Source organism: Notamacropus eugenii, chromosome 2 (genome assembly GCF_028372415.1).
Source record: "Notamacropus eugenii isolate mMacEug1 chromosome 2, mMacEug1.pri_v2, whole genome shotgun sequence".
NCBI classification, from domain to species: Eukaryota; Metazoa; Chordata; class Mammalia; order Diprotodontia; family Macropodidae; genus Notamacropus; species Notamacropus eugenii.
Window position 1 is genome coordinate 432988268 of NC_092873.1, and position 22435 is coordinate 433010702.

The 22435-nt window shown below is 45.2% G+C and overlaps 1 protein-coding gene across 6 annotated transcripts in view; it reads right to left on the minus strand.

Annotated features, from left to right (window-relative positions):
- Positions 1-22435, minus strand: part of SRGAP2 (SLIT-ROBO Rho GTPase activating protein 2) — a 247956-nt gene that overhangs the window by 47816 nt on the left and 177705 nt on the right. For 4 of the 6 annotated variants that reach the window (XM_072648020.1, XM_072648023.1, XM_072648026.1 and 1 more), the window contains exons 7-11: positions 16981-17205; positions 14592-14693; positions 12764-12961; positions 3130-3214; positions 305-332 (exon numbers count right to left, since the gene is read on the minus strand). In XM_072648020.1, coding sequence (XP_072504121.1) covers positions 305-332; positions 3130-3214; positions 12764-12961; positions 14592-14693; positions 16981-17205 — 638 coding nt within the window. The remainder of the gene's footprint in view (positions 1-304; positions 333-3129; positions 3215-12763; positions 12962-14591; positions 14694-16980; positions 17206-22435) is intronic. The other 2 variants (XM_072648021.1, XM_072648025.1) reach the window with 1 other exon arrangement.

A 22435-nucleotide genomic window follows, 5' to 3' on the forward strand; every position in this document is an offset into this window, starting at 1 on the left:
GACGCTAGGCCTGCCAGATCCTCTGGCATCTTGCTTTTCCTACACAGGCTATTTCTGGGTCTTCCTTTCATTGTGTCTTTCTCTACCTAAGAATCTCTGAGAATCCCAGTTCCATTTTAGACCTGATGGGGTCAGCAGGACAGAGAGAAAGAAGGGCCCTTCTTTGTAAAGTCATCACATGTTTTTACAGCACAGTTCTTCGGTTCTTTCTCAGACTACAAACAGTCCACTCCCTACCCAGCCAAAATTCCCAGCCTACCTCTCCCCTCTAACCCTGCCCAGGGCTGTCCCCAGCCACACCTACCTGGCCAGAGAGCAGTCTGTCCGTTGACCTATAGGAAAGACAAAAGATCTATGTTGGAGGGTGAGACACTGGGGAAGAAAGGTCAGAAGCCAGATTCTGGGTGAAGGAACTGAACCACATTTGAGTGGGAAGGTCAAGGGGTGATGGTTGAGGGGAGAGGAAGACAATAGCTCTGGAGAAGGACAACTCTGAGCTTGCACTCGAGAGTCTCTGTTATGAGAGACAACCCTCCCCACCATGAAGGCAGGAAATGCGGAAAAACAGTCCAGTCTCCTCAGCTTGGGCAAGGCCCATTCCTGAGATGGGCTTCCAGGGCGTGAGCTCCTCTGTCTGCCAATCTCTACTTTTCACAGCTAAAGAGAAGGGACTGGGGGACTGGGGAAAGGGTGAAGACAGATTCCACATAGCTGGAAGGAAAATCAGAAACTCATCCTGGACTGGGAATCCTTGTTGACTGTCAAACAATGGAGCATTCTAGGTTATTGGCTGGGGGTGGGCAGTTGGGGGAGAGGGGTGGAGCTTTTAGTTTCAACATTTACTTCAATTCAACCTAAAAACCTGACAAGGTTGGTGGGAAAAGGCAGTGTCAGCATGGCCAGATAAGCTCTCCTTAAAACCATGTCGTAGACTGTTAGGGATAGAGAGGGGAGACCCTTTAAGCACATGCCTGAGCTAGGACAGGAATGATGAGCTTCCCACACTCCTTCCCACTCTAAGAAACGCTTCTGAAAGGAACAAGGGTGGCTGGGGGCTTTGAGAGCAAATTTCTTTTCCTCTCTTAAAGGTTACTAATCGTTGGTTAGAGTTAAATATGTCTTGCACAGCCCCTTCCTCCTCCTCACACCAACCTCTCATCTGCAAAAATATTACTTTGAGCCATTATTTTCAACATCTGTCCCATTTCCACCCTGGAATATTCATACACATCAATTATCCCAATAACAGGAGCGCTTGCATTTATGGTGACAAATACATGCAGAAGCCAGAAACATAATGACTTGCAGATAGGAAAATCTTCTGCTAATTTTTTTTTAAATTGCTAGAACTTGTCATCTTTAGATTAAGGTAATTTGCAAAAATAATAAATGGTCACCCGTCCTTTTCCCCTACTTGATATACTTGGTATGTGTGTAGACATATGCCTTAGGGTCTTGGACTGGCTTCAGCCAATAAGGCTGTATCTAGAGGCTGTTTAGAATTTGCTTGCCCTAAGGAAATCACAGTTCTAGCTGCTGAAAATAGGACTGAGCTTTCTTTCTCTCTGACATCCCAGGAGTAATCTGATATCCTAGGAGCAAAGGCTTTTTTGTAAACAGAGATCGGCTCCTGATGTCCAAACCTGATCAGCTTCTTGGGCAGATGGATGGGTATGATGACCAAAGTGAGGCAGAGAGAAGGGGCACAGGAGGTTAAATGGTCACAGGGCAGAAAATGTTTAAAAATACTGATCAAAGGAGGTGGAAGTGCCTTTTATTATTTGGGGATAGCTGAGGATATATGTGGTATGTGTGCACCTGTATATGCTTGTGTATGTGTAGCATGTACACACTAGTGTGTATATATACATTGTGTGTGTGTTGTATGTGGATATGTGTATGTGGTATGTACATACCAGTGTGTAGATATGTATTGTATGTGTGTTGTGTGTGTGCTTGTGTGTATGTGGTGTGTGCACAAATGTGTATGTATAGACGTGTGTGTGTGTGTGTGTGTGTGTGTGTGTGAGGCTGTAGGTCAGTCTCAGGGAAGACTCAGAGGAAGACTTGTATGAATGAATGCAACTTTCTTCTTGGTAGGAGTAAAGAACTCAGCCCCCATGTTCTGTGATCTGCTGTGATCTACCCTCTTTATTCTTGATCTATTGCTAAATAAAGAAATAGAGGAAAAAGTGGAACACGGCCTTCAGAGGCACCTCCAACCTGGGAATCCCCATGAGTCACAGGAAGCTGGGGGCCAGTGTGAAGCGAGGCTGAGGAGCTGGGCAGAGAGCCAGCGCTTATACCCCCCTCCCCAAGGATGCTCCTTCACCTTTCCCTTCTCTGCCCATCCGTTGTGTGGAGAAAGTCCAGAGTGTCTGCCCAGAATCCTGCCTTGTTACTTTCTGGGGATCTGGCTCAGGCCATCCTATGACACAACCCAGGCTCACCACTGCCTTTGCTCTGGGACCCAAGCAGGGGCAACAATGCTTGGCAGACGGTAACTGCAAAGTAGTCTGTTCTTCTCATGCTAATACGCAGGTTGTCCCAAAGCATGGAGCATTCTGCTCTTGCCTTCTCTCCTCTTTCTCTGAAAAGTCTGATGCTTTCTATAGAGGGCCCACCCAAAGGATCACCTGGGACACAAAATGTGTCTTTGGGAGCTCCAGTTTCCAAACTTCCTTGTACCCAGCTCACCATCTCAGCATGGAAAAGGGAGCCTCTCTAATGAGGCACTGGGATGATAAATAATCAATCAGTCTCCTTACCCTAACTGTGGCAGAGGAGGCTGGCGAGGGGGGGGGGGGGGAGGTTGGGTAGGGGGAGAGCAAGCACACTCCATTTAAACAAATAGATGATGCCCATTAATGCTTCATTAAGCATTCCTCTTTTGCCATCACTCAAGCAGTCATTTGCAAGGGGGCTCAGAAGGGGGGAAGGGGGAGGAGATATTGCCCCTGTATCAAACAGACTGGAAAAAGAAATATATTCATAAAACATGAACATGCCCGTTTTGCCCAGCTTAGCTGGGACTGAGGCATAAAGCCCACTACTTAATTCAGTATGGTCTAGGACCAACCCCTCCCCCATGTCCAAACCACCAGCATGGCCCTGCTCTCCTGTACTCACTTTCTCCCAAGGTTTTCTGGAGAAGGTCATGCTTGGCCTGAAGCTTGGTGATGAGGTTCCTGCCCTCCAAATACTCCTTCATTTTCTGTGAGGAAGAACAGGAGAGAGAATCAAACCAGATGAGGGAAAAAAGAGAAAGAAATCAAACCAGTCCAGCTACACAAACCACTTTCAAAAGTCATCCTTTGTCCTCTTTTTTTGTTTTGCTTTTAACTTCTTTGAGGTTGTAGGAAAGGGAGCCAGGGTTTCCAGCACCCTTCCAAACAGGGTCCAGTTCCGCTTTCCTGGGCCCATGCTAACTGCATTCCCTCCCTTTCTATGACCTCTTAGATTTCTCTCCTCTGTCTCTTGCTTCAGCTTCCTCAAAGGGAAGAGCAGAAAGACCTAGTTGGATACAACCAGTCTTCTCCATGTATGTGTGAGGACACACATCTGTCACTTGTTACAGCTGCTGTAATCCAGTACTCCACCCCACTCCACCCCCAGCCCCAGTTCCAAAGCACACATTCCAATGCACCAGGAGGGACCCCAATCACAAGATCAGCCACTGCCCCAATTATAAGTTTGGGATGCAAAGCATCTTCCTCTGAGCTCATATCCCAGTCAGCTTGTTTCTCCTGCCTGGCCTCCTCCTTCCCAGAGCCTGCATTTAGACTCTGTGGAAGGCTTGGAATTTCTTACATTTATACTTCTTACATCGGGAGGCCCTCCTCCCTCCCAGTTCTGACACATGATGAGGTTATGGAAATGAATTCTGCTCTAACAAACACAAGATAACTACTGTGCTGTGCTCAGGCTTACCCTCTCTCATCCTATAGCACCCAATGACCGATCACACTTCCCTGAGCCCTGGGAGTTATAGTGAGGCTGGATGGTACAGGAGAGGACAAAACCTCCTGGGACTCACTCAGATGTGCCCTGACAAATCTTTTTTCTAATCTGGGCCAGTGGCCTACGAGCTTCCTTTTCTCTCCACTATAGGCACTGTTTTCAAGTCTAAAGTGATTAGCCTTGCTCTAGATGGTAGACCTTTTCTGGCCTCCATTTTTATAATGGATGCTCTCAGGTTAGACAGACAGCCTACACCGCTTTAGTCATCATTTAGTTGGGAACCTGCCCTGAACCATTTTCAAGGTTAGCTGTTCCAGCTTCCAAAGCCCCAGAGAGGCCCTGCCCTCTCTCTGAAGTCACCTACATCCCATTCTGCAGCTTCCTTCCCCTGAAGGCTCTAACACAAGGAGCTGGCAGGGAGAGTATTAATGACAGACTTCATTCTGAAGCATTTGGAAAATGGGCTGCTCATTACTTCTCAGATTCCCTCCTGACTTCCAAGAACAGAGCTGGGAAAAGGGAAGAAGGAAACAGGGCACAGGCCCAGTGGGACAGGCCTGTGATTCTTAGCCAGGCTGAAGGATTAGTTCTCTCTAAAATTCTGGCTGAGTATTTAGGTAGAGATAGGGAAAAAAAGGCCTTGGGTTTCTTTTGGTGCAATGTCCTTGTTACTCGGAGAGGGTGACATTGGCCTGTTTCAGTAGGCTATGCACTAAGAAATGGAGGCAGCTTTGGTATAGCAAAGCCCTGGATTTGGGGGTCAGAAATCCTGGGGTGGGGTCCAGGGGATGGTACCTTTTACTTGTCTGGCTTGGAAGAAATGTCAGTGGAATTGAAGTGTACTGAGTTGGCTTCACTGAGTCCTAACTTACTTACTAACCTTTCAGAGTTTCAGTTCATAGGATCATAGCTTTAGACTTGGGCAGGACCTTGGAGCTCTTCTCTTCCAACTTAAGTGAACTGAGCAAGGTCACACATGCATTATGTGGTAGAGCTGGGCTTCACACTCAAACTCCAAATCCTGCCCCCTTTCACTGCACAAGGCTGCTTTTCTTGAGTTTGTTTCTTTTTTTTTGGGGGGGGGGGGTTGGTAAGGGATGTATAAGGAATTCCCAAAGGAGGACATTTCTTCTGCCAATGCAAATTTCACTGGCATAGGGAGCTCTTGGGGAAGAATTTTCTCTACTACAATGGGTTAGCAACAGCCCTTAAGGGGTTGTCTGGAGACCCTGAGACTTAAGTGACTTGTCCAGAATGGCAGTTACCTATATGCTGAAGGGGTGGGGGTGGAACTGAACTCAGACAGTCCTGACTCCATGGTGGGCTGTCCACCCCAATGCCTGCAGTGCCCCAGCAAGGTTACCTACTACCTATGACTATCTTCACACTTCCATGGCTCCCCAGGGCTCTGAGGATAAAATGCAGACTGCACTCTGGCTCCCATCAGCTTGCTCACCTCAATTCATACTTTGTTTCTTAGCTGCCCCTCTAGATCTCCCCCTCTTAGAACCCTCAGCTTAGAGATCACCTTCTCCTCCCCATCACCTACCTTAGCATTCTCTCTTTCCTATATTTAGCAGGAGCAATAGCAACATCCCTTACATTTACAAAGTACTTGAAGATTCTAAAAGTTCTTTACAAAGATAACCTCATCTGATCCTCATAACAGCTCCCTTAGGGTAGGAAGTGTGTGTGTGTGTGTGTGTGTGTGTGTGTGTGTGTGTGTGTACTCAGAGCTTTGCCTGTAGTAGGGTGAACTGAACTGAAAGTGTGCATGTCATACTGAGCAATTTACAACCTTTCACTCAGTGTTCCCTCCTTGTACCTGGCAAGAAACCTGCCTCAGGTCAGGGGTCAGAGAGGCAGCAGGACTTAGTAGGCAGAGTGCTAGATCTGGAGCTGGAAAGCCTTCAGTTCAAAGCCAACCTCAGAAACTTAGCTGTGAGACTCTGCGCAAATCACTTGACTTCCAATTTCTGTTTCTTCATTTGTAAAATGGGAATAACCCCATTCAATGAGATAACATATACAGTGCACCATGTAAGCATCAACTAGTTGAGATTCAGTCAATCTATAACTGGGTAACTGAATTTTTTTTTCTAGCATACTAACTGGCTCATGTGGAACTTGTGACCTTGATCTCATGTTCCAAACCAGGGCTTCTTAAACTTTTTTCCACTCGTGATCCCTTCATCACTTCTTAAACTGTGGGCCACAACCTCCTATGGGGTCTCAACCCACTGTTCAAGAAGTGCTATTTAATGCAGCGACTACCAAAGGGAGCTGAGGGGCTGAAGAAGACCTCCAGTGCCTTAGAAAGTACTGCATCAAGAAGAGTAAGACAAACCAGGTCCTTGTCCTGGTGTTTTACTGTGTGTGTGACCTTGGGGGAAGGTTCTTACTTTCCTACGCCTCGGTTTAATGAGAAGGGTATCCATATTTAAGACATTAAGAAGCCTGAAATCCTCTTAAGGTGTGCTCTGATTTTCTCCAATAAATATTTGTGAAGATATACAAGATAACTCTAAACACCCTGAAAGAAGGTCACCCTCCACCTTGATGTCTTAATGTCACACACTCTTGATATCTCTAGCTGTCAGCTGGTCTATGTTCCTACGCTCCCCAGGATAGAATTCTTAAGTTCCTGGGTCTACAATCAGTGCACCTGAGTTCAAATTGGGTCTCAGACATTTGTTAGTTGTTTGACCCTGGGCAAGAACCTTAACCTCTGTCTGCCTTAATCCACTAAAGGAAAGGGCAAAAACTCCAGTATCTTTGCCAAGAAAACTCCATGGACAGAATTGGCATGCTATAGTCCAAAGGGTCACTTTCGAGGCACATAGGTGGCACAGTGGATAGAGCACTGGGCCTGGAGTCAGAAAGATCTGAGTTCAAATCCAGCCTCTGACACTTACTAGCTGAGTGACCCTGGGCAAGTCACTTGTTTGCCTCAGTTTCATCATCTGTAAAATGAGATGCAGAAGCAAATGTCCAGTCGAGTATCACTGCCAAGAAAACCCCCAAAGGGGCCGGGAATAGTGGGACATCACTACAAACCACTCAGAGACACAAAAAGGGGTGCCCAGATCACTTCTGGCTTGTTCACCCAGGGTACCTTTGTATTCTGGCATGGGAACAACTGCATGAAAACAGGGTCCTTTGTTGACTTCCTGGCTCCATCTATTCACACCGGTTCTTCTACCTGCCGTCCATCTTTTCTGGGTGATATCCTAATCATCAACGGGTGCCTAACAGTGAGGCCCAGAAGGCTTAGGGCCCAGAGGTGAGGAATCTAGAACAAACAGCCTGGTGCTAGCCCTCCCCCCACCCCCAGGAGACTGGGAAATCTACTCACCAAGAAGCTGAAACCCCAACTAGCCTGACTCCTGAAGGAGCTGGATGCAAATTCCCTGCTCTCACTCATGCTGATAGCTGTGATGCCGGAAACCTTTTGTTTCATTCATGTTCACAGTTCACTAGTTAGCTCCAGCTGTCAGTCAGCACCCCATTAAAATAAATAACTATCTGATAGGGAGGTATGATGGATTACCTTTTGAAATTCCATTTAAATCCTAAAGGATTCGGAGAGTGTCAAGGTATGACTTGCATCTCTAATACCAGAGGAATAGGCTAGGTAGCTTTTGGGTGAGCCAGTTAGGGGCAAAGTGAAACCATTCTGATCCTACTCCATGAATGGTTTTCAGCCATTTTACTTAAAATTTCCACACTCTTGTCTATGTAACCAGCTCTCCACTATGTGGGAAATAAGATGAATAATCATGTCTTTACCCTAAGGAGTTGAGTTGGGAGCTGTGCCACTGGATTTTTTTTTTTAAATGCAGAACAGATTGAATAAGCAGGGGCTGTCAAAGTCATAAAAGGAATAGATGAATTTTCAGATGATTTCTGAAAGAGGTCAGAGAACCGGGAACAGTATCTCGTCTCCAGCAGGTTCACATCTTCCAGGGAATGAAAAAGACCAATGACTAAGCCCCTACTGAGGCTTTCATTACAACTGACTTTTAAGCTCTTGGTATTTCTTTCTTCAAAGCTCTTCACGAGCATTAACTAATTAATTTCCCCCAACTCCTGAGAAATCATACCGCTATCTGTTGTTTTCCTCTTCCTGAATGGAAGAACAAAGGAAGAGAAGGAAAAGCAGTTTCTCCAAGGTCACTTGGCCAAAAATAGAAGGAAGTTCCCAGAAGTCACCAAGACCAATGACCCCATCTCCATCCATTTCCTCCCCCTCCCCCCAGCCGTTCTGGGGACTAGTGAGAATAGAAAAGGACTTTTCCCCCTCTATGATGCTAACTGTGCAAACTATGATCTTGGCATCATTTGAGTATGTTCTAAACAATTTTGTAACCAGTGTGAATTAAAAACTGATCAGGATTGATGGTTTGATCAAAGTCCTAGACCCTTTTAAGGTACTAGATTAGGAAGAGGAGCCCTGACATACTAGTCTTGACTTTGCTGTATAATCCTGGGCAAGTTACTTAATTACACAGGCCTCGGGTTAGTGAGATGAGAGGCTTCTGTACATAAGATTTCCCTACCTCAGTGTTACCCCCATCAGACTTGGCCCCAGGGCAAGACTTTTTTTCTTTCCCTCAACTGAGAAGCATCAATTAGACAAAGATCATAGTTAACCATTAGCAAGTTTGTCATCCAGATTGGAAGCTAGGTTGGTAATAAAATGAATGAAGAAAAATGCTCCCACCCAGCAGGTATGGCCACCAGCCTTAGGCAAGCAGATAAATGAGTACAGCTGCAGCTGGGTGAGATATACATCTGATCAAATGGCAGGCACCTCAATTCTTCTGAATGGATGAGAAAAGCTGAGGTATTCAGGTATCTATAAATGTTCCATCTTTAAATACTCTCTAACATCTACTCAATCAAACCTCACACCGCCCTGGTGTCTCAGATGCCTCTGGTATACACATGGACTTGTACAAGAAAATGGAATGGAAACCGGTGGCCCTTTACTTAATCAATCATGGAGGCCCTCACAGGCTTTTCAAAAATTAATTTTTTTAAGTCTCCCCCTACTTACAGAGGGGATATAAACCCCATAGGACTTAATGTATACAACTTTAAAGTCAGAAGCACTTAGAGAGGCAAAGGAAGAGAACAAGGCACCCACGATATTTTTCTCCAAGCCACATTCAGAGACACGGATATTACTGTGGGTACTGTTTCCCCACCACAAGCCAAGCACAATAAAATCCCCCTTCTGTTTATCCTTATTTTCCCCCTTCAGGCAGGAAACAGCTGTCAGATGGAATACATACAACAGCAAACCTTCAACAGGAGCAGGTCTCCAGTTCAGCTGATAGGACAGAGGCATCTTCACTTCCTGATTGCCTCTGGACACCTTTTCCTTCTCATTCCCTTTACCTAATCTGATTGCAGGATCTCAGGTAGCTAATCTAGGGCAATTCAAACAACCCTTCAGGGCCAAGAAGAGCAGAGCCCTACAGTTATCCGAAATGTGTTTCCCTTTCCCATATCCATATTTGGAGGACTTGATACATACATATATACATACACACATATGTGTGTGTGCGCATGCGTGTGTGTATGTATTAATCATTAGCTACTATCATACTTAGGCCAGTGGTGTGTTCTGCTCCCGTCACTCTCTGGTAAAATGAATGTACTTTGTTTTACACCTCTGGAAGTCACAAAATCCTATGGAATTGTGCATCTGTTAGTTATGTGCATAGGTGTCCTCACTTCAACAGGCTTTATTAAGCCCCAACCAGGGGTCAGGCATTGTCATCATGAGCAGCACCAGGAAGTCCTTACCTAAATGTTCTATGTCACTGAGCTCCTAGCCCCCCATTCTGTATACTTAATAAATGTGTGAATGAATGAATGGAGTAAACTCATGGCTACAGGCAAGTGAATTTCAGACTTTTCTTGCAGTGTTCTATCAAGGGGTGAAGAAATATCCTTTGCCATTGCTGGATCATAGGAACATAAAATTAGAGCTCGAATGGGCCTCAGCAGCCATCAAGATCAGTTGAAGAAAGACAGGTTAAGGGACTTGCCCAGGGTCACACAGCCAGAAGTGTCAGGGGCAAGATTTTAATCTAGGTCTTCAAAAAAGTGAACACTGGAAATCTGTCTTGGTTAGGTGTGCAGTGTTCATTTTGCAGTCAGTCCTTTTGAATCTAACATGGCTCACAATAGAGAAAATATGCAGAATGGGTCTGCTCTGAGAAAGCAACTAGCTGCTAGGCATTCCCTTCTACTCTCTGACTGTGTGTACCCAGGCTAAGGTCCTATCACCTAACATAGGCTAAGTCATATCATTTCTCTTCAGCCTCAGTTGTCTCATTGATAAAATGAAGAAAGTGATCTCTAAGTTCTCCTTTCTAGCTCTACAACCCTGAAATTCTCCTTGAAAGACTATTTCTACATCTCTACAAATAAATGACTTTTATGGAAAATATTTTTAATTCCCATGATGCCATCTGGGTAGATCAATCAGATGACATTTGCCTGTGATTAAGGAGCCTTCCTAATGGCTTCATTTGTTTTCAGGTGAGCAACCAGAAAGTAGACGTCAAGACAAATGACCTCTCCCTAGCTTTCGGACAGATATGAGCCTCTACCAGGACTCTAATCATTTGACTTGAATGTATGTGTATGTGCATATGTTTGCACAAGTGTCTGGGGGAATGAGGGACATAGAGAAATGCACGGATAACCTTGAAGTGACCAGAGGCAGACTCCACATCTGCAGAACTGTTGGCTTTGGTGGTCTGGCAAGCACAGAGAGACGTGTTAATGTACCCTGATCCAGAGAGTGGCACTGCTTAGACACCTCCCACCCTCATTTGTGACTATCCATTTCAGTCTGCCTGTCATCATTTTATGAATTATTTGGAGCATTCTGAGGGCCTGTCTATGAAAATGATAAATTCCCTCTTAAACTTACTACAAGTCAAGACTTGTGAGACTCTTGTCAACTAAGGTAGTTTGCTCATGATGTAGCATTTTTAATAAACAGCCACTTCTTTACAAGAGGGGTAGGAAGAAAGCTGGACAGCACTGTGTTCTGACAAAGGGTCAGAGAGTGGACAGGTTCTGAGCAGTCACTCACCAGCCCTGAGAGCTGGGTTGGACCCCTTTTACACAGAGCCATTTCTAAAGGCAAAGGCTGCAGCATGAACTAAAACTGATCAACTGCTCTGGCAAAAGTCATCTTGAATAAATGCAAACTTCATCCCTAAACTGAAAAGTAACCTTTCCAAACATGATCAGAATCCTCCCCTCTCCCTGGCTTTAAGTCCAAATTAAAATCCCACCTGCTACAAGAAGTCTTCCCCCACAGTAATTCCAGTGCCTCCCCTAGTTAATTATTTCCTATTTGTCCTGTACACAGCTTGCTTTGCATATCTTTGTATATAGTCTCCCTCCCCTCAATCCCCCTTATTAGATTACAAGCTCCCTAAGAGCAGGGACTGTCTTTTGCCTCTTTTTGCACCCCTAGTGCTTAGCACAGGGCCTGGCACATGGCACAAACTTAATAAATGTTAGTGCTAATTTAACTTAACTGACTGAAAAGAATCCTTTCGATAGCCAGGGACTTCAGTCTAATGTTTCATCCAAATCCCTCTTACGTCAATGTAAACCCAGCACAATTCTCCTGTACAAATTTTATTGTGATGCTTTTTCATAGAACTGAACTATTAAGCAGATAACAGGATGCATTATTGTATTAATAGGTTAAGTTCTTATTCATTTGTCTTTTCAACTGTAGGCTAACATAAAATGGAAACAGTTCTGGGTAACTAATTTAAAAAAACCAGATTCCTTAAACGGTTTTTTTAAAAAAGCAAATCATTAGTTCTTAATAGGGAATGGCCAGTATTTAATGGAGAATTAAGCACAAATTATTCCAGTTGGAGGAGAAATTCAATTTACTGGGCATAGAATGTGCTTCTTGACTGCAAAACAAGTTAATTTTTTTCATTCAGACTCAGCATGCAGATTCACTGGTTATATTTCATCTCACATCTGCAAACTTAATTTCTCCTTTCTTGGTTGTCAGAAGATTAGGAAATAAATTTTAGTCCAGGCATCAAATTCTATTTGGCAAAACCAAAATAACTTAATTATTAAAAAGCAAAGCCAATGATAAGGCAGACAACTTTCAAAGGACTGTTAGTTAAATTTTTAAAACGCCAGTCTGGCTGTGAGGAGACTGAAATACATAAATAAAAATATTTTGGATACTTTCTGAGAAAAAAAATGTGACATATTTAGACTGTAACATGAAAGATTTAGGGTAGACACAAAGAAAAGTTTCCCGACAATGGTTGTAAAACACTGGCATTGACTCTCCTGGGGCTACAGACTTTAAAAACAGGATAGAGTTTCATTTGGCTGAGATGAGTTTGGATATAATCCTCCTTAGAGCCTAGGGAATGAATGGGATGACCTCCCAAGATCTATTCCATCCCTACAATCCTATGTGGATGAAGAGGAAATCTTTTAAATGGAAACCTGCTGGCTATTTAAAGGCTTGTGAAAATGAGTGTCTTCCTATGTGAACTTTTGGGGAAATGCCTGCCTCTTCTAGAGTTAGCTCTTGGACTCTATTCTAGCTGGTAAGTATTCATGATTTCAAATGCAGAGGATATCACCAAAGGGATGAAGACACCCATCCAAAAAACCTTGGAGAGACAAAGGAACCAAAAGCAAAACACAGCCTCCAGGTTTCTACAGCTTTGCAGAGCAGGAGTCTGGATGTAGCCTACACACCAGAGACCGCCCCTGACCTTACCGTGAAGTAGAACTGCTCTGTCTCCTGCTGGTTGGCTCTCCTCTTAGCAATACTGGGTTTGCTCATGAAGGTTTCTGAGACAGTCGATTTGACAGACTCCATGGAGTTGCTGTACTGGAAGCAGTCAGACACGTCAAAGTCCTCGATGGTCACGATGTCTTGAATGGTCTGCAGGGTGGCTTCCATTGTCTTCTTCACCTGTTATGCCCAGGAGAGGGAGGACAAGGTGGGAAGTGGTGGGGTGAAACAAGGCATAAAACTGGGGAGGGGAGAATACTGAAGCAGGTGTATGGGGAAGGGACTTCACTGCCATCTGAGAGTGTCCCAAGGCTCGGGTTAGAGGTTGTAATAGAATGCTAAATGTGCAGCTCAGCCAGAACAAAGGCCTAAAAATGCTGTCCTTGGCCTTGCTAATCACTTGACATAGTTCCCGGGTTTGTGGGAAATGCCAAGGGAAGAGGAAGAAAGCAATCCAAGTAGAGGGAAGCATGACTCCAGAAGGAGGTATCCGGTGGCAATTTTTGTTGCACTACGTGTAAAGTTGGGTTAAAAGAGGGCATTTCTTCACCACTACATCCTGAGAAGCTTTGTCTTTGGATCCCTGGCACCTAACATAGTGTTGGCCCAGAGAATGTGCTTCATAAATGCAGAAGCTCGATTGGCTGAGACAACTAGATGGATAAGAGTGTTGGACTTAGAGTCAGGAAGATCTGAATTCAAATCCTGCCTCGTGCACATGTCTGTGTGACCCTGGGTAAATCATGCAACCTCTCTCAGCCTCAGTTTTCTCATCTGTAAAATGGAGATAATGATAACACAACCTCACTGAGTTTTTAGGAAGATCAAAGGAGATGTAAAGTGAAATGCAAAATTTAAAGCACTATTCAAATACTAGCTGTTGTTAATCAGTTCATCTAGGATAAGATACAGCGGACTAAGTCTGGAGATCTAGATTCTAAGACCTGGGTTCTAAGACCTGGTTCCAGCCTAGGCTTCACTGTATAACCATTTAGCCTATTTTTCCTTTCTTGTAAAATAAGGAGGTTCCATCATCACCCCTTTCAGATCTTCCTAGAAAAACTGGACAAGGTGAGATGAAAAATGGGAAGTTATTTGAATTGGGAAGCTGGGTAATTGAACCACTCCCTTGAATTTATTAGAAGATCTGAATTCAAATCTGACCTCAGATACCTACTGTGTGATCCAAGGCAAGTCATTAAAAAAAAAAATCTCTTTGCCTCAGTTTCCTTGACTATAAAATGGGATAATAGTAATAGCACATACCTTCCAAGGTTGATGGTAGGATTGAATGAGCTAATATTTGTCAAAAGCACTTGGAACAGAGCCTGCCATGTAGTAGGCACTATATAAATGCTCATTCCCTTCCCTTCCCTCTTCCCCTTATTACTGAAAGCACAGAAGCAACCCTCCTCTAGGCAGGGCTGAGACATCTGAATCGACAAAGCCAAAGGCCCGTGTTTGTTTGAAAATGCTAGAGAAAGCCAAGCACAAGGGGGTGGTTCCAGAGATACAATATTGTTCACACAGCTGCCAAGTGCCATTTCAATGAAACGTGTAGAGGAAAAAAAAAGACATTTCTCAGAGGCTTAGAATAGAGCTCAGCCTTTGGCCATGCCAGAGTGACTTCCTGGAGTTCAAGGGCAGGATGTAAGACTAGAGGAAAGTACAAGCCTCTGTTTGCTAAGGAAACGCCTGCCAGGGCCCGAGACATCCTCTGCACACTCCCTCCAACCATCCCTGGACAAAGCATCAGAAGAGGTATGACAGGAAAGCCGAGGGGATAAGACTCCAGGGCCAGAAAACTCACCTCTTCGTTTTCAATCTTCAGGGTGGATAATCGAGACTGCAGCTGCTGGCACCTCTGGACCAGCTCACTCTGGACTGGCTGCTGGGCACAGAGCTGGGAGGCCTGCCAAGAGGAAGCGGCACCAGAGAATGGGTCAGGGAGAGGCCACACTTCTTCTTGAGGGTTTGGGAGCTGTGGCCCCTTGTCACAAAACTAGCTAATTTAAGGGTAACCTATTAAGTTTCCATGTGGAAACTCTAAAGCCAACTCTGGCAGAATTAAATGCTTTTATGAGAGGAGGAAGAAGAGGAATTCACTTCAAACCAGTGGGGTCACCCTTTTTCTTTTTTTAGACATGGCGATGACTAGTGTGACCCACCTCTTGATCTAGCTTTGCAGAGATAAGAGCTCCTCTACATAGGGAAGGCCTAGCCAGAATGGAGAGTATCCCAGACCACCTCAATTTGTCAGGCAGTCCCAGAGCTAGAGGAGCAATGCTTCAGCAAATCTAGACTTCCTTTGGGAGGTCCAAGTGGCCACCTTCCCCTTCCCCCAATAATTTCACCCAGAGAAAAAATAGTGTCCAGAGGCTACCCTGCTTTGGGGAACGTCAATGGCAGCCAGAACACGTTCATACACGCGGACCATGCACAGAATCTCTGTTTCAACCATGGAGAAAAGCTCAGTTAGGGGCTGGATTGAGGGCTCTGTAGCTGTAGTTTGAGATTTTCCAAAGGGTCATCTTTTTACCCTGGTTTTTCATCAGTGTGGGTGAGAGTTAGAAAGAAGCCTGGTCCCTTGTACCAGCATCAGGCAGATGAGGCTGCCCAAGCACACTGAATACTAGGGGTTCTGTCACCGTCTCCTCAAGAATATCCAGCATTAATCCCACATGCCATGGCCAAGTTGGAGCCTGGGAAGCAGCCTCTTTTACAAGGCAGCTTTACCTGCCTTGCTGCTACATCTCCGATGGCCCAGTCATCTACACAGTCCTATGAATAGGACCTTCTCCCCTGCCAAAGAGTGGGAGTGTTCAGACACCCACTGGACCATTCTCTTGCTTGGGGAAACAGATACACTTTTCAAGGCAAGGGGGATGGGCAAGAATCTTTTCCTCCACTGGCTTTCAATCCCACCATCTGACCTGACCTCCTCCCCCGGCTGAGAGGCTGGCTTTAGCCAGCTCTCAGATCTGAAGGGCTGACTTCATTCTGGCTCCTGAAGGAACAGACACAATAGAGCAGCTAGGCAGCCAGAACAGGCCATGGCCAAGGTTGAGAATCTCCAGCTGTCTGATGTCACCAGTCAGGCATCCAAAGGCCCAGGAGCCACTGGGGGCATGGAGAGCAGAGCCAATTGCCTCTTAGTATTTCTGAGTACATTTGGCATCTGATTTGGGGGCCTAGCTTCTCCAGAACTCCAGGGTCATTGTGGGTTCTCTGCCAACTTCAACGCCTCCTGTTAAAATGCCACCAGCACTTTAGTCTCAGCTGCATCAGACTCCAGCCAGTTTTCTCCTATCCTTTGTCTAATTTTACAAAAGAAGATGTAATTCTCTACCCACAGGGACCCCTTTTCTTCCCACAGTTCCTACTCATTTTCCAGCAAGGGGGAGAGCAAGCTAAGAGTAGGGTCTGTCCGAAGTGTAGGATACCGAGCAATGCCCTTGATTATTCAGGCCACATCAGAAGGGGATTCTCCTCTTCTTCGGAAAGGACAAAGGGTTGAAACTATTAAAGATGTTAAGGTGAAGTAGAAAACTTGAAGGAAAAATTGACACCAATGCAGCTTGATCCTTTGAAAAGAAGCATCAGGGTGGCTGACACATCTGTAACAGAGTCTAGCTATGCTCTAGAAAATGGAGAATGAAATTCCTGATGAAGCTAGAAGTGGGATGAAACACTTGGCATCTGAAATTTCCTCTCTGGAGAGAAGCTTTTGGGCATAAGAAAATCTCAGGCAACACCCAAACATGTACTACTCCAGGCAGGTGGCTTCTGAGCTTGTTCCTTGGCCAGGAGCCTTCGGCAGAAGATGGGCGAGGAACAGGCCATGGGTGAGGCCCATGAGATAGGGCAAAGTACCTAGGAATTCCTAGGGTGCCTCTCCCTACTTCTAACTCTGCATGGGGTGGCATCATCTCATCCCAAAATCAGTCCACCTGTTCTGTCCATTACTATCCACAGTAATGGAAACAAATTGTAAATAGGTTGATTTTATTTAAGCAGACAAGGGGGGAAGAAAGCACCCATTCAAACCCCAGAAAAGAAATTTGACAGGAAAGGGAACCTGGTCAGGAACAACTGTTAGGCAAGCCCCAAAACAACACAAAACTAGTGTCAGATATGCAGACAGGGGAGTTGGCTGCCTTTTGGGTGGGATGGTGGAAAAGTGGAGGGGCAGGACTCACCATGTCTCCCATGTGGGGCTGGAACTCAAACTTCATGGGCGGGCAGAAGACGTTGTTGTACATTTCCATCAATCGCTGTTTATCACTGGTGGCATCCAAGTTCTCAACGGCATTTTCAATGGCATCCAAGCCCTCATGTTTTGACTGTTCCAGGTTGAGCTCAGCTGATAGGAAAGTACGCAGGGCCCGGTTCAGGCTGGCATGGTATCCTAGGTCACAACACTGCTGTGGGAAGACATGAAGACCCAGAGAGTGAGCAGGGGATTCACAGAAACTGCTTTTAAGGGGTTGTTCTGAACTGGTTTTGAAATAGAAGAAGGACCTCTTGGCACCCAATGTCATAAGAATGATAGAGCTGAGATAAGAGGTCTAATTTCTTGTTCTAGGTTCAACTCATCATGCTTCCTTGAATGCTCTGAAATTCTTGGATAAAAATGGGATGTTTAAGTGAACAACTATATCATTTAGTGAGTGAAGAGTTCAATGGAATTTGGGACAGCACCTTTCCAAATTATACCAGTTACACACACACACACACACACACACACACACCCCAAATTATACCATATATTCCAAATATATCCCCAGTCTTTCATTTTAGGACATTGCCATCTTGCAGATAAACAACTGAGGAGCTCACAAAATCTCTATCAGCCTCTGTTAGTCTAAGGATCCCCAGTCTGAATTCCCTAGGTGGTCACTGCTGTGTGGCAGATCTCTCCTTGACTTGGACAAGGAATGCATAATGGTGATGTCTTCGGAGGCCTCTTGGGGACAGGGCCTTTAAATTTACTTCTGTTCTGCCACTAAAACTCAACATTGAAGAGTGAGCCTCAGTTGCCTCCTCGAGTGTTTGAGCACTACAGTGCCAGCACAGTAACAGACTTTGTAAGGTCAACCATACAACACAACCAGTATCTGTTAGATGCACACTATATATGATGAACTCTCACCTCCTGACTCCCACCATTTATACTATTACATTCTGATCACTGAGTGAGGTGACAAAGGGGTACATGGTTTAGAAAAAATTTAGTTCTAAACCTCAAGGAGTTGATAGTTATAGTTAACATTAGTTCTGAAGACAAATATTCACAGAAAAATTAAAAGCATTGTGCGTGGGGGAAGTTGGGTGATGTAGTGGTAGAGGGAGCAATGGCTTTTGAGTCTTGAGTACCACTAGTGAGCTCTGTGAACTCAAGCAAATGTCTGACATTTTTTAGGTCTTGGCTTCTCCATCTGCAAAGTGGGGGTGGGGGTTAGATGAGCTCCAAGATCCCTTTCAACTCCAACATTTGATGACTCTAGAAACACTTATTTTTGCATCCATTTAAACATTTATTAAGAGGCTGCAATACATATGGCCACCATACAGCCCAGATTTTCTGAGACAGTCAGTGTACTTTGCAAAAGGAACATCTTTATCAGGGCACATGTCTCAATTTCTGGTTCAGAAAATATGGTGCATGTAATTGTAAATGTGCAAATGTGCCATGCTAAGCATACTGGGGGAGGCTACAAAGATAAATAAGATATGGCCTCTGCCTTCAAGAAGCTTATATTCTACTAGGGGAAGCAACAAGTATACAGATCATCTATACCAAATGAATAGAAAGTAAATCTAGGGAAGCTGAAAAGAACAGATGAGAGAATCAGAAAGGGTCTCTTGGTGGCAATTTATCTAAGCCTTGAACATAAAGAGTGTGGGATCCCAAGACTTAGAGATGAGAACACATTCCAGGCACGGGGGATGTACAAAAGTAAAAGTGGGTGACCAGTACCGGAGAGCACCAAGGAGCCCAGTCTGGCTAGGAGGAAGAGCTCCTCCAAGCCTGGGTCAGCAGACCAGGTCAGCCCAAGGCAGGGGTTCTGAAACCCAGGGATGCACAGATTAGAGGCTCTCTCTGTCCTCTACAATGCTTTACTTCTCTCCCCTCAGTTGCCACCAACACTTCCTATGCTCAAGTTCCCTTCACGCCCTTGGGGGTTGCCTCATTTCCCACATACTCATACCAACTTTTGTATAAGGCTAATGTAAGATTCACATGAGATAATGTAGAGAAAGTGCTTTGCAAATTAAAAAAAACCTATGTAAATGTAAGCTATGAACGACAGCAATATCCTTATTTGTTATACAGTCAAGAGGGATGCATTGGGAAAAGGAGGAACTCACTTCCAGCTTGGGGGGGCTTTTGAATACCAAACGGAGGATTCTGTATTTGATCCCAGAGAAGAGAGGGAGCCACTGTAGTGTACTGAGAAGGGGAGGGATACGGTCAGACCTGATCTTTAGAAAGAATCACTTCAGTGGCTGAATGGGGGATGGATCAGAGTAAGAAGAGTCTTGTGACTAGTAGGCCCACCAGCAGGCTACTGCAGTAATGTAGGTGTGAGGTGACAGGGCCTGCACCAGGAGTGGCAGTATCAGAAGGAAGAATTCAAGAGATTTTTTGCAAAGGAGAAATCAACAGGCTGTGGCAACAGACTGGCCATGGGCAGGAGTGTGTGTGAGAAATAGGGAGTAGATGAGGATGACACCTAGGCTGTGAGCCTGGAGGACAAGGAGGATAGCTTTGTTCTCAACACCTGAAAAGTTGGAAAGAGGGAAGCGTTTGGGAGAGGGAAATGAATTCTATTTTGGACGTGTTTAGTTTAAGATGCAAGACTGAAGGTCAGTGGAAATGTTAGGGCTGGATAGGTACATTTGAAAATCGTCAGCCTAAAGATGATTATTGTATCCATGGAATCTGGGAAGGTTACCCATTGGAGCAGTATAGAGGAAGAAGGGACCCAGTATATGACCGAAGTTCTTGGACCTGGGAATCCTGGGCCCAAACAGGATCCCCAGAGCCTTCTCTGACCACCACCCTGTCCTCTCCCCACCAACCTGTCTAGTCTTTCTGACATTTTACCTCTCCCCTGCCCCCTTCTCTTTGATCCAATGACACCAGCCTCCTAGCCATGTCAGAAACAAGACACCCGATGTCTTGGCTCTGGCCATTTCTTCTATTGTGTTTGTCCCCCACACTTGGAATGCTCTCCTTCCTCATCTCTATGTACTGGCTTCCCTGCTTCCTTGAGTTCCTAGTATAATTCCACCTTCTACAGAAAGCCTTTTCCAGTTCCATCTTCACAGCAGTGCCTCCCCTTTGGTAAATATTTCCAATTTATGTAGCTCATTTATATGTATGTATATGCTTGTGTCTCCCATTAGACCGTGAGCTCCACGAGGGCAGGGGTGGGCTTTATCTTTTCTTGTATTTTGAGTGCTTGAAATAGTACCTGGCCCATTGCAGGTGCTTTAAAATGTTTGCTGGGCTAACAGATTGGAATAGCAGACCTCCAGCTCCCAGGACTAGCATCAAACACAAAACCCTCTAGAAATGTGTTTTCCAGGCTCCTCTCAGAACATCCACTTGACTATCAACTGGCTGCATAAATCGACACTTCATTAACTCCTCTTCCTCCATGTCATCTACTCCGCATCACTCTGAGCTGCCTCCATGTGGGATGAAATAGGACTTGGTGCAGCTGCTCTTCTAGATGTTTGACAAACCCCTCTCTGATGAGGCAGTGTGGTGTGATGGAAAGAGCTAAAGGACCACTTACTGAGTATAGGACCATGGGCAAACCTTATCCCTTGTCCAAGCCTCAGTTTCCCTGCCTGTAAAATGAGACGACATGCACTGCCTACCTCACAGGGCTCTAGTGAGGTTCCAATGAGATTATGTGCATGACACATTGCAAAGCAGCAAGCAGAAGATAAATATGAGCTATTACTGGAGAGTGTGCTGGGCCCTGGGATGGTGCCAATGGGCCCTGGCAGGTGCAGGGCTGCTGCACAGGAACAGCAGTGGAGAGCTTAACTAGAGGCAGAGAATTAAAGGATGTGAAATTCAATTGGGAGAGGAGAACAAACGGAAGACAGACAAAAGCAGGCTGATTGCTGAGTGGGGCATGCTGGCAGTCTCTCTTCCCTAGGCTGGGAGCTTCACCAGGGCTTGAAGCCCTGTCCTCCTCTGGGCGGGAAGGACCAGTTTGATGAGTTCCTTATGGAGCCATGGGGCTAAAGACTGGCCAGCACCTGAGTTACCCACAGGGTGGGGCAAACGAGGTCTTTTCTGAGGGTAGGAGAAGGGGAAGGAGGGCACTGGAATGGAAGGAATTTGTCCATAAACATTTGCTATGTTTCTCATCCCTCTGGGCTCTAACAAATTCAGGGCACCTTTGGCACCACCTGTCTCCCTTCTGACCTTGCCTCCCTCCATCCCGTCAGCTGCCAGGTGCTAGCCTTTCTATCTTTGCAACATTTCTAGCATCTGCCCCTTCCTTTTTCCTACCACTGTCACCACCCTAGTTCATACCACTGCCTTTGCCATTGCAATTTTCATAGCCAACTATTCTTCCCATTGTTGTCTTTTATCTTCTGAAGGCACAGATCTGACCATGTTACTCACCTGCTCAAGAATCTTCAATGGCTCCCCTTTACTTGCTGAATAAAATGCAAACTCTTTAGCTTGGATTCAAGGCACCGCCCCCCGCCCCCCCCGACTCAAGCCTACCTTTCCAAACTTGTTGCATACAACTCCCCTCCTTTATGCTCACTATTTGTCATCCAAACCAGACCATTCATCATTCCCGATCTTGACCTGCTTTTTTCCACCCTCATGCCTTTTTTTGTATACGTTGTCCTCCAGACCTTGGATGATCTTCCCTGACATTTCCACATGCACTATGAAGGCATGGAGAGTGCGTTAGTTTGGCATCAGGAGAGAGACAGCCGTGTTTCTATATGATACTTATTCAGATGTGGCCTTAGGTAGGTCACTATAACTCAATGAACTGCAGTCCCCTCATTTGTAAAATACAGGGACAGACACTAATACTTTTTTTTGTACTACCTATATCCATCTCGTGGGTGGACTACCAGGATGTAAGCAATTATTTGCTTTCTGCAAGGCCTTTTCTTTCAATAGTTTATAACTTCCTTTTCAGGCTCTTTCTATGTGCTTATTATATTTCCCATATCTGTGTCACTTAACTTGATTTAAGAGTTACTTTGTGTCTGTCTTACCCTCTCTCTCTTCCTTGACTGCATGGTATTTTTATCTCTGCAGTTCCAGACCGCGCACAGATGTTGCGGGTGTAACAGGAGCCTGATAAGCATGTGGAGCGTAACTGACGATTCACGGCCATCTAACTTACTACAGCTCCTACATCCATGCCAAGAGCTGGTTAATTGGCCTTCCTTCCTTTAGCTCACTATTTCAATTGCAGTGTTACCACTTTAGGCTTTCTAAGAATCATGCAAAAGTCTGTAACAGCTTTCAAAGGCCTATAGGATAAAACTTTAGCCTCGTATTCAAAGTCTCATTAAGGCAGCGAGGTGGTGCAGCAGAAAGAGTGCGGTCTTGGAGTCAGGAAGACCCAAGTTCAAATCCTGCCTTAGACACTA